The sequence below is a fragment of the Rhinopithecus roxellana genome, chromosome 5 (assembly GCF_007565055.1).
Source record: "Rhinopithecus roxellana isolate Shanxi Qingling chromosome 5, ASM756505v1, whole genome shotgun sequence".
Lineage (NCBI taxonomy): Eukaryota > Metazoa > Chordata > Mammalia > Primates > Cercopithecidae > Rhinopithecus > Rhinopithecus roxellana.
The window spans coordinates 6,950,454-6,963,021 of NC_044553.1; the positions used below are offsets into that span (position 1 = coordinate 6,950,454).

A 12,568-nucleotide genomic window follows, 5' to 3' on the forward strand; every position below is an offset into this window, starting at 1 on the left:
TCAGAACTGTGAGACCTACTCACAGCTGAGACCTAGAAGGGTTCCTTCTGCACTAAGTCACATACCTAAAGCCATACAACCTCCATAGGACTGACAAGTCAATTTTATTGGTCCTCTGCCCTGGAATGGTGGGGAAAGGCATACCTTAACCTCTGTGGACACAACAGTGGGGCTACTACAGGCCTTCCCAATAAAACATGCCACCCAGCTGGAGACCGTTAAGTGTCTGACTGCTCTTAGTGTCATATATGGCATGCTATGAAGAACATATAATGATCAGGGCTCCCATTCGTGGGCCACAATATCCAACACTGGGGATCAGAACAAAACATAGACTGGAGGTTCCACTACCATATATCCCAACAGGGGCAGGACTCAGAAAAAAAATAATGGCCTGTTAAAAACCCAATTACATGCACTGTCCCAGAATGGCTAAGTTTCTGGACTAAGAATCTCCCTGAAGCCATACAAATTTTAAATGAGTTACCCGCTAACACACTTGGCATCACTCCCTATGAATGGGCCTACAAAATATGCCCTGCAAACTCGCAGCGCTACCTCTGAGACACTGAGACATGCTTCTGAAGCAGAACCATGCTGTGCTTCTAAGAACACCAGTGGATCTGCCAATTGGCAATGGCTACATGGACCTGAAGTTGAGCTGGAAAGTGCCCCTATACTGGACTGGTTTTGTGATGCTGGAGGGTGAATGAAGACTGCTGGAGGATAGGTGATCCCAGTTGTATGTACTCTTAGAGGGAGGTCTGAGAGTCTTATGATATCAACATCAGCAGCACTGATACCTGCTGGAGTGGTCATAGTGCAGAGTGCATAGGCAAGGCTGGAAGCTTACCAATTGGCTACTATGCCCACTCTTAGAGAGGGAAGCCATGTGTGGTACTGTAAGCCAGAACTGAAGCCTGTGGCAGCCTCACTAATAGGGCCAATGGGAGAAAATATAGCAGTAATAATATTACAAGGGTGGCTATACCCATGAGGGTCTCTGTTGAACACCTGTGTTTGCCTTGTTTCTGCTACCCATGGCAGCTGGTAATGTCTTCTGAACTAGGCTGTGACTACAACAGCAGCCAGCAACCAGTCCTATTGTGGGGTATGTGGATACCTCCCCCTGTTAAGTAGTAATGGTATGCCTTGGGATATTCTGCCTTTTGGCTGACAGAACTGGAATGACTGGTTCAACAGCACCAATAAGGCAACCCAGGCTCACTAAGGATTGTCTCTGCATGGAGGCCTGATTGCCAATGCAATGGAGACTCAAAGATATGTGCCATTAGGCCACAAAACAAGTCTCAATAAATTTAAGAAAATAAAAATCATATCAAGTACCTTCTCAGACCACAGTGAAATAAAACTGGAAAATAACTCCAAAAGGAACCCTCAAAATTATACAAATAAATAGAAATTAAATAATCCGCTCTTGAATGATCTTTGGGTTAACAATGAAATCAAGATGGAAATTTAAAAATTCTTTGAACTGAATGACAGTGACACAACTTATCAAAACCTCTGGGATACAGCAAAAATGGTGCTAAGAGGAAAGGTCATAGCATTAAATGCTTACATCAAAAAGTCTGAAAGAGCACAAATAGACAACCTAACATCATACCTCAAGAACTAGAGAAACAAGAACCAAACCCAAACCCAGCAGAAAAAAAAAATTAACAAAGATCACAGCAGAAACTAAATGAAATTGAAACAAAAAAATACAAAAGACAGACGAAACAAAAAACTATTTATTTGAAAAGATAAAATTGATAGATCATTAGTGAGATTAACTAAGAAAAGAAGAAAAAAGATCCAAATAAGCTCAATTAGAAACAAAACAGAAGATATTACAACCGATACTACAGAAATACAAAAGATCATTCAAGGCTACTATGAACACCTTTATGTACACAAACTAGAAAGTCTAAAGGAGATGGATAAATTCCTGGAAATGTACAACCCTCCTGATTAAATCAGGAAGAAATAGAAACTGAACAGACCAATAACAAGCTGTGAGATTGAATCAGTGATTTAAAAATTGCCAAAAATTCCTTTCAGGACCAGATGAATTCATAGCCTAATTTTATCAGACATTCAAAGAAGAATTGGTACCAGTTCTACTGAAACTATTTCAAAAGATAGAGAAAGATGGAATCCTCCCCAAATCATTCGATGAAGGCAGTGTTACCCCAATACCAAAACCAGGAAAGGCCATAACAAAAAATGAAAACTACAGACCATTATCCCTGAGGATAATGGTCTGCATTATCATCAAAGATGCAAAAAATCGTAACAAAATACTAGCTTTCCAAATCTAACAGCTTATCAAAAAGATAATATATCATGATGAAGTGGATTTCATACCAGGGATTCAGGGATGGTTTAACATATGCAAATCAATAAATGTAACATGACACATAAACAAAAATATGATTATCTCAGTAGGCACAGGAAAAGCACTTGATAAAATCCAGCATTCTTTTATGATAAAAACCCTCAAAAAATTGTCATAGATGGGACATACCTCAAAGTAATAAAAGCCATCTATGACACACCAACAGACAACATAATACCGAACAAGGAAAAGTTGAAAGCATTCCCCCAGAGAACTGGAACAAGACAAGAATACCCACTTTTGCCAATTCTACTCAACATAGTACTGGAAATCCTAGCCAGAGCAGTCAGACAAAAGAAAAGTAAAGAGTATTCAAATTGGAAAAGAGGAAGTCAAACTGTTGTTGTTCGCCGTTAATATGATCATGTACCTAGAAAACCCTAAAGACTCATGCAAAAATCTCCTAGACCTGATACATGAACTCAGTAAAGTTTCAGGATACAAAATCAATGTACACAATCAGTAGCGCTGCTCTACACCAATAATGACAAAAGTGAGAATCAAATCAAGTACTCAATCCCTTTTACAACAGCTGCAAAAAATTTAATTAAATAAAATACTTATGAACATACTTAACCAAGGAGGTGAAAGATCTCTACAAGAAAAACTACAAAACACTGCTGAAAGAAATCATAGATGACACAAACAAATGGAAACACATCCTATGCTCATGAATAGGTAGAATCAATATTGTGAACATGACCATACTTCCAAAAGCAATCTACACATTCAATGCAATTCCCATCAATATACCATCATCATTCTTCAAAGAACTAGAAAAATATCCTAAAATTCATATGGAATCAAAAAAGAGCCCACATAGCCAAAGCAGTACTAAGAAAAAGAATGTATCTGGAAGCATCATAGTACCTGACTTCAAATTTTACTCTGAGGCTATAGTTACCAAAACAACGTGGTACTGCTATAAAAATAGGCATGTAGACCAACGGAACAGAATAGAGAACCCAGAAATAAAGCCAAATACTTACAACTAACTGGTCTTCGACAAAGCAAACAAAAACATAAAGTGGGGAAAGGATACCCTATTCAATAAATGGTGCTGGGATAACTGGCAAGCCACATGTAGAAGAATGAAACTGGATCCTCATCTCTCACCTTATATCAAAATCAACTCAAGATGGATCAAAGACTTAAATCTAAGAACTGAAACCATAAAGATTGTAGAAGATAACATCAGAAAAATTCTTCTAGACATTGGCTTAGGCAAAGAATTCATGACTAAGAATCTGAAAGCAAATGCAACGAAAATAAAAATAAATAAATGGGACCAGGCATGGTGGCTCATGCCTATAATCTCAGCACTTTGAGAGGCTGAGGTGGGTAGATTACTGGAGGTCAGGAGTTCAAGACCAGCCTGGCCAACATGGTGAAACCCTGTCTATACTAAAAATACAAAAAATTAGCTGGGCATGGTGGCGTGTGCCTGTAGTCACTGAATAGACAATTAGACAATTCTTGAAAAAATATACACAGACAGCCAACAAACATATGAAAAAATGTTCAAAATCACTATAAGGGAAACACAAATCAAAACCACAGTAAGATACAACCTCATTCCTGCAAGAATGGCCATAATTTAAACTTTAAAAAAAAAAAATAGATATTGGCTTGGATGTGGTGAAAAGGGAGCTCTTTTACACTGCTGGTGGGAATGTAAACTAGTACAACCACTATGGAAAACAGTATGGATACCCCTTAAAGAACTAAAAGTAGAAATACCATTTGACCCAGCAATCCCACTACTGGGTGTTTACCCAAAGGAAAATAAGTCATTATATGAAAAAGACAAATGCATACGCATGTTTATAGCAGCACAATTCACAATTACAAAGATATGGAACCAAGCTAAATGCCCATCAATCAATGAGTGGATAAAGGAAATGTGGTATATATATACCATGGAATATTACTTGGCCACAAAACAGAACAAAATAATGGCCTTTGCAGCAACTTGGATGGAGTTGGAGGCCATTATTCTAAGTGAAGTAACTCAGCAATGGAAAACCAAATATTGTTATGTTCTCCCTTAAAAGTGAGAGTTAAGCAATGAGGATGCAAAGGCATAAGGATGATATAATGGCCTTTGGGGACTCGGAGCAAATGGTCAGAAGGGTGAGCAATGAAAGACTGCATGTTTGGTACAGTGTACTCTGCTCCAGTGACAGGTGCAGCAGAATCTCAGACATCACCACTAAAGAACTTATTCATGTAACAAAAAACCATCTGGTCCCCAAAAACTATTAAAATTTTTTTAAAGATTTTTTTAAGCCACAAAAATCAATATATACCCTTACAGGCACTACCTGTTGTGCCTATATGCCTGATGAAGAGAACAGTGTCACATATGTTTTAAATCATTTGTCAACTCAAATCCATTACATAACCTAATTAGGCTTCTTTGACTCATTCTCAAATTGGTTACACACCTTACCTACCCATTGAAGTTACATTTTGCTAACAGGCATCATAATTGTAGTTAGTTTCTGCTTTTTATGATGTTTTGTATACTGTAGATGTGGCTTGTACACACAAGCCATGGCTATACATTATAGGTCTGTATAGTTCTTCCCCTCATACCCCACTCAAGAACTTTCATGCAAGATTGGTGGGAAGAATATGAGAGCTGGGGAATGGGGTGGATTGTAGTGTGATGTGTCCCCACCAGGTTACTTAGAGTGTACGTCCACTGCTTGAACGGGGAAGGCTGGACAGTTAGCCAAGACCATGATGCCCACTGGAGGAGCAGGTGTCCCTGAGAACCCAAACATCTCAGATGGTATCTGAGTACTTACCAAGGAAAACAGTGTCATTGCTCAAACGCAGTAGGCAAAGAAGTTACAGAAAAATTGTTTAAAAGCAGTTTAGAGATGGGAGGTGGCATGGATCTCTAGAGCTGTCCTGCTGCTGCCCAGAAGTGTCCTGTATAAGTCTCACAAACTCATCCACTCGCCGGGCTGGACTTGTCTGAGTCATTCTTCGGTCTCTTGGTTCCCTCCCAGCTTGGGAGAACATTTTTCTATACAATCCTGGATTTTTCTCTTAACATCAACACACTGAAGATGGTAGAGTGCACCTTTGTCTTTTTGGCAAAGTCTTCTGGTTATTTTCCAGTGTGTATTTCCCTTCTTTGTTTAGTATTAGACCCCAAAATTTTTGTTGCATACATGGTATGCAACACATTTTTCATTGATAAAAAAATTTATCAATGAGGTGGGACATGGTATTTGAATGGAGATGATGTGTGCACCTTCTGGATTGTACCCTTAGAGAAAATGGATATATTCACTTCTTCCCTTTTACCCTTCTGTATGGCTAGAATGAAAATGTGAATGCCCATGCTAGAGCAGCCATCATGGAACATATGATGGAAGCCCCGAGTGAAAGATGGAAGAAGGCATGAAGAACTTCAGTTCCTTCATTTTGTTGTTGTTGTTGTTGTTGTTTTGTTTTGTTTGAGACGGAGTCTCGCTCAGGCTGGAGTGCAGTGGTGTGATCTCGGCTCACCGTAACCTCCGCCTCCTGGTTCAAGCAATTCTCCTTACTCAGTCTCCTGAATAGCTGGGACTACAGGTGCATGCCGCCCAGCCCGGCTAATTTTTTTTTGTAGTTTTTAGTAGAGACGGGGTTTCACCGTGTTGCCCAGGCTGGTCTCGAACTCCTGAGCTCAGGCAATCTGCCCACCTTGGCCTCTCAAAGTGCTGGGATTACAGGCGTGAGCCACCATGGCCGGACAGTTCCTTCATATTTTAAAGCCACAGTATTATCCCTGGATGACTTATGCTCAGATCATTTTCATAAGACCAAAATAAATATTTGTCTTATTTCAGCCATTGTAATTTTTATAGCAGCCAAAGCTATATCCTAACTAGTATAGTCCATGATACCACTGAGCTGATGAATTGACCACCATAGAACCAATCTATCTTTAAACAAATTGTTGTATGAACGTAAATGTCATTTTTTGGTTAAGCCATTTTGAGTTACCACCAAAAGCATTCTAATTGACGTAAGTATTTTTCTAAGATTGCTATTTATAAAGGGAAGGAGCAAATTGAACCATCAACTATTGAGAAACTTCTGATTGAGGGACCCCTTTACTTTTGATGGAGGAAAATAAGCATGGTGAAAGAACCAATGGAAGAAAAAAGAATTGAGGATACAGGGGGAGGAGAATAGTTTGTGGAGTAACATCCCAGAAGAGTCAAGAAGAGAGAGGATTTAAAGTACTAAAGTTCAAATGGAGTAATACCTTTTCTTCTTTTATTCTGATTTAAAATGAACTTGACCTTTGACTTTTAAAAAACATTTGTATTGAGACATAATTCACATACCATACAATTCACCAGCTTAGATTTTACAATTCAGTGGAGTTTTTTGTTTTGTTTCATTTTTTGAGACAGAGTCTTGCTCTGTCATCTAGGCTGAAGTGCAGTGGCCTGAATCCTTGAACTCCTGGACTCAAGGGATCCTCCCACCTCAGCCTCTTGAGTAGCTGGGACTACAGGTGCACATCACTGCACCTGGCTAGTTTTTCTTTTCTTTTCTTTTCTTTTTTTTTTAATAGAAATGGGGTCTTTCTATGTTATACAGGCTGATCTCAAACTCCTGGCCTCAAGTGATCCTCCCACCTCAGCTTCCCAACGTGCTGGGATTACAGGCATGAGCCACTGCACCCAGCCTAATCCAGTGGTTTTTAGTATACCCAAAGAGTTGTGCAAAGTTGATTTCATGATGAATTCTAAAACATTTTCACTGCCCCCCAAAGAAACCTCATACTCATTAGCAGTCACTCTCCAATTTCTCCCCAGCCTCCCACTCCTTTCCTCCATCCCTAAGAAACAATTAATATACTTTCTGCCTCTTTAGATTTACCTATTCTATAAATTTCATGTAAATGGAATCATATAATATGTGGTCTTTGTGGCTGGCTACTTTCATTTACTATAATGTTTTCAAGGTCCATCCATGTTGTAGCATATATTGGTACTCAATAACTTTTTATGACCAAATAATGTTCTAGTATATGGACATACTACTTTTGTTTATCCATTCACTAGTTATTTGGCACTGGGATTGTTTCCACTTTTGGCTATTATGAATAATGCTGTTATGGATATTCCTGTAGAAGTTTTTCTGTGAACATGTATTATAATTTCTTTAGAGTATATATCTGGGAGTGCTAATGTATATGGTAATTCTATGTTTAACTTTTTGAGGAACTGCCAGACTTTTTCCCAAAGTGGTTGCACCATTTTATATTTCCATCAGCAGTTTATGAGGGTGCCAATTTCTCCACATCCTCACCAACACTTGTTATTATCTTTTTGATTATAGTCATCATAGTAAGCATTTTTAAACTTATTCTGGAGAAAGTGAAACATTACTGTTCTAAGACTCAGAGTTATATAAAAGCATTACACTTAGAGAAATATCAGTCCCCCTAGTCCCTACTACCCTTTTACCATTCTTCCATTATTTCTACCCTATTCCCACCCATCTCCCACAGGTGATCAATCTCATTGGTTTCTGGTTTATTCTTGCTGTAGTTATTTTTCACAGATGACTGGATACTTTGTTTCATATCCTTTTCTCTTTCCAGGACTGGTGTACTATTTGCAATTTTTCCTTCACATTTAACATTGTATTCTGGAAATCACTCTGTATTAGCTTATAAAGATCTTCTATATTCTTTTTCACACCTATGTAACATTTTATTGCATATATGTATTATAATGTATTCAACCACTCATCTATAGATGGGCATTTAGGTTGTTTCCAGCATTTTACAATAACAAAAAGTACTGTAATAAATAACCACATATGTTTATATTTTCATAGTATTGAAGGTATTTCTTCAGAGTAGATTAAACTTATGATTTAAAAAATGTGTTCTAGCAATGTCCACTGAAAGGGTCTAGAAACAGTGATACTTCAGCCAGCAATGAGCACAACTAGCACCCACGTCTCGGTTTCTAAACATCTTTTCTCATTAAAAGGAGTCAGAGCATCTTGGAGAAATGGCTATTTTAGTTCTAAGGGAAAATACAAAGGACACCTGAAACATTTTCTTGTACCAGAATACAGGGAACTGCTCAAAGACAAAAAGGGACAATGTTAAAAGGACACACGAGCTGACCCTCGGCCAAATTTAGGGCAATTTAGGCATTAAAAAGAATGGTGATGCATAACACAGTTTTTAACAAAAGTTTCCGTTAATTTATAGTGGGACTCAACATAGAAAAGTTGGAGAGGGAATGCCAGCTACTTAATTTAAAAGACATGACATCAAGAGGCTGAGGTGGGCAGATCGCTTGAGCTCATGAGTTTGAGACCAGCCTGGGCAACATGGAGAAACCCCGTCTCTACATACAAAAACAGCCAGGCATGCTGGCGACCGCCAGTAATCCCAGCTACTTGAGAGGCTGAGGCATGAGAATCGCTTGAACCTGGGAGGCAGAGGTTGTAGTGAGCTGAGGTCATGCCCCTGCACTCCAGCCTGAGTGACAGAGGGAAACTCTATCTGGAAAGCAAGCAAACAAACAAACAAAATACAATTATTTTAAAGTTTCCATTTAAAAATCACTAATATGAAATTGATTCAGGCAAGGATCAATGAATGCTAAAATCAATGGATGAAAAGTTACTGGCCAACAGTACAAAAAGTCTTATACAGAGGGCTATTTATTTAAGCATTTTTTTGTGTGTATGTGGTTCACACAGTCTCAAAGTATTCACCTGCAGATTACTTACTAATTATAAAGGCAACAGTTTCTTAAAAAATTAATTTCTTTTTCAATTAGGCATAGGTGTTGCATTATATACATTTTTCCTTTTTTTGTGTGTAATCTATTGTACTCTTAAAAATGGGATTCATATGAAAGGGATTTTCAGGCTGGAATGTAAGCTGAGAATGATAGTAAAGGAATATAAGAAGAAAAGCAGACCACACTTCTGTTTTGTTCTATGAACTTGGTTTATAGGTACAGGGATGAGATAATGTCTGTCTTCCCATGTTGTTTCATTAATGTCGTTTCAACGATGTTGAGCACAGACCTCTTTAAAACCATGGTGTAAACTTGGTTATGGTGTTCACAGCTCTGCGGTCACTAGAACCAGTAACTGAAATATAATGCATAAGATTTGGCAGTGATGGGGGAGTTTATTTTCAGATATGTTGATGTTGAAATGTCCGGAGGAAAACAATGTGAGGATAACCTTAGGCAGTTATAAACACACCTCTCATATGATGTCCTCTCTTCTAGAGGGCAGAAGACTAGAAGTATAGATTTGGGAATCATCAGCATGGAGGTCCTGTCTGAAGCCATCAAAGTAAATTACATTGAGAGAGTGTAGCGTGAGGAGTTGCTTACGATTAGGAATTAGCAGAGATAGTGGATCTGGTAATTACAAGGCTGGCAGTGATCTCCTAAGAACCGATCAGTAGAGAGTGTGGGTAACAACCAAATGGCAGGAGGAAACTGTAAGGGATGGGATGATGGTATCTTGAGGTGGAGGTAGTATAAAGGGAGAGTGTTTCCAGGTTACTGAAAACAACTAAGTTTGTAGCAGAGAGAAAGAAAGCAGTGAAAAGGGAAAGATTGAAAATATTTTTTATTTTTTTTCTTTTCCCTTCAAAATTGTCTGCAACCTTTATGGCTGCCAGGGCCCACCCAGACTATGTAGTATGATTTCAGCTCAAATAATTGCTATTGGACTATCAGTCTGGACCTTATCTTTGCAAATCTAGTGGGAAATTTTACCTAGTGGATATTGAGTTACAGATTACAATGAATCTACAGCTTTCATTTATCTTGATCTTCTTGATATAAATTTTGCTATTCTAATTTTAAGACAAACTACTCAGTATACATATACAAAAATGCGTGATACCCTCTTTACTAACATGACCTTGCTTTTAAAATGGAAAAAAAAAATGGGTGCCTGGTAGATAAATGCACATTATTTTAGCTACTTTGGCTATACGAATGTTGCCAGCTTGTTTGTGCTAATGTATAACCGTGCTTGAAACAGGTATTTGAACATCCAGAATCATGCAGTATATCGGTTTGTGTATTTCTGATAACGCTGTTAAATTCTTTGAGAGTGGGTGCGAGGGGGGTGCTGTTTATTTGTGTGCGTTTTCCGTTGAAAATGTTGCAGTACATGGTCTATCACTGTCTTCACGCTCTGGGGGTGGGCTGAGGTAGGGAGGGTGTGACGCTGGTATTTGTGTGAACTCGGGCTTGTGATGCTGAGCTTGGTTCATCTGCTTTCTCCTCCCTTTTCCTCCCCACTCCTTCCCACCAGCGCCACAGCAACATCCTCAGAGTCTGAGCGAACTGCGCCCAGCGCGGGCACGGAGCCTCCCACCGCCAGCAACCTGCGGCCCCGGAGAAGGCAGCGAGCGCAGTGACAGCGCCTCACCGCCACCAGGTCCTGGACCACCATGGCCAAGAACCGCAGGGACAGAAACAGTTGGGGTGAGTAGCAAATGAGAACTTCTGCAGCCTGCATGGGGTCTGGCCCTCCGCTTTCTGCTTCAGGAGACAGGGAGGGCCAAGGACTGCTCGTTGCCTGCGTCCACGGCTGGGAGACTGGCCGTAGCCGAGCTGCTCCCTGTTTGGGCGGAGGAACCATGGCCGAGCGGTACCCGCGTCACCGAATCGCGCTGTCGGGGCGAGGGCTGCAGCTTCGCGCAGGCCGGGCCTCCAGCTCCTTCTTCCCCACCCCCCTGCCGCCTCCTCCCAGCATTTGGACAGCACCCACCAGGCGCCTGCGGGGACTTGTGGTTCCGCCTTAGCGATCAGTTGGGAGGAAGGCTGTGGGGGTGGGCAGGGGGCTGTTGTTACTCGGCCCCAGAGGGGCGATGGGTCGGGGATGTAGAGCAGGCCAAGCCCCAACCCCCTCCCCGGGAGCCGCCAACTCGCTGGCCCTGCAGGGCGCGGGCTCCCGGCGGCGGGCGGCGCGCTGGAACAATGAGGCGGAGCGCGCGGGGTTCCCGACGGACCGTAGCAGACCAGAGCAACGGGGAGAAGGGCCACCCTCTTGAGAATTCCTGAGCACTGCAGTACTCCTCTTAATTTGGGGGGTAGGTGGGGAAATTGGGGAAGAAGGGGAACAAAGTTGTGGTTTCCAGCCTTCTGCCCCACCCCGACGCGGTACCCCATTCAGACCAGCCCCAAGGGTGGCTTTGTTCTTTGATTTTACCTTTTGGAGACATTGGGCTCATGATTCAGCACCAGGCCGAGGGGAGGGGAAAGGAGAGGCGAGACCCAGTATGTTCACACCGCGAGTGGGTGGGCGGTGCTCACGCAGGCGGAGAAGAACGGGCGCAGCGATGCGGGAGAAATCGCGGCCCCGCCCGCTTTGCTGCTCCAGACCTAGTTCTGGACGGTTAGTGTGGGCAGGCTGGGCGTCTTTTTGTCGTAGGTTCCCGATTTCTTGCAGTCACAGTGCTAAACTCACCAGCATCTTAGGAACGAAAGCTCTCTAAGGCATTTATTTTATTATCTGAACCAGAGAGTGTCTCAGGCTACTGTGGCTTGGTGGGTAAAGAAATATTTTGTTCATCAGCTTGTTATTTAGAAATTGTTATTTGGAAATAACAGTTGTTATTATTTGAAAAGTTCAGAGCTGCTTGATTCTCTTCCACATCTCAGTGAGAGCTCTTCTATAACTGTTTATTTGACCAAGAGGCACAAATGTAAATTTTAATTAGTTATTTCAGTTTACTTTAATGAAAAGACCGTGTATCTCCTTGCCTCTGATTGTTCTAATGGTCACAGGATCCGGTAGGCAAGGTTTACATTTGGGAGATTATCCAAGGTTTGTGGTAGGCATGGAGAGTTGGAGCGGAGAGATCTGTCATGACTTGGCTGAGTTTAAGAGAAAGTGGTTCCATTTTCTGAGATCATGAAACTTCAGTTTTAACAGATCTGACTATTGCGATACGTTTTATTTGCTTCTTCTGAAATTTAAGTAAGCATTTGCAGTGTATCCCCATTTCCACCCGTTCTCTTGGCCTCTAGAATAGGAATTTATTGAACACACAGAGTTAGGGTGCACATATTCAAGTCACTTTTGGTCTCAATCTCCATGAGTAGTTTGTCTCCACCCTGTTAACAGAGGCATGTGAAAATGTATTCT

At 40.9% G+C, this 12,568-nt stretch overlaps 1 protein-coding gene across 3 annotated transcripts in view; it reads left to right on the forward strand.

Moving 5' to 3' along the window:
• Nucleotides 1–12,568, forward strand: part of ATL1 (atlastin GTPase 1) — a 102,343-nt gene that overhangs the window by 15,863 nt on the left and 73,912 nt on the right. For 2 of the 3 annotated variants that reach the window (XM_010389469.2, XM_030930006.1), the window contains exon 1: nt 10,628–10,902. In XM_010389469.2, coding sequence (XP_010387771.1) covers nt 10,869–10,902 — 34 coding nt within the window. In that variant the 5' untranslated portion in view covers nt 10,628–10,868. Of the gene's footprint in view, nt 1–10,627; nt 10,903–12,568 lie in introns of those variants that run through there. The other variant, XM_010389470.2, reaches the window with a different exon arrangement.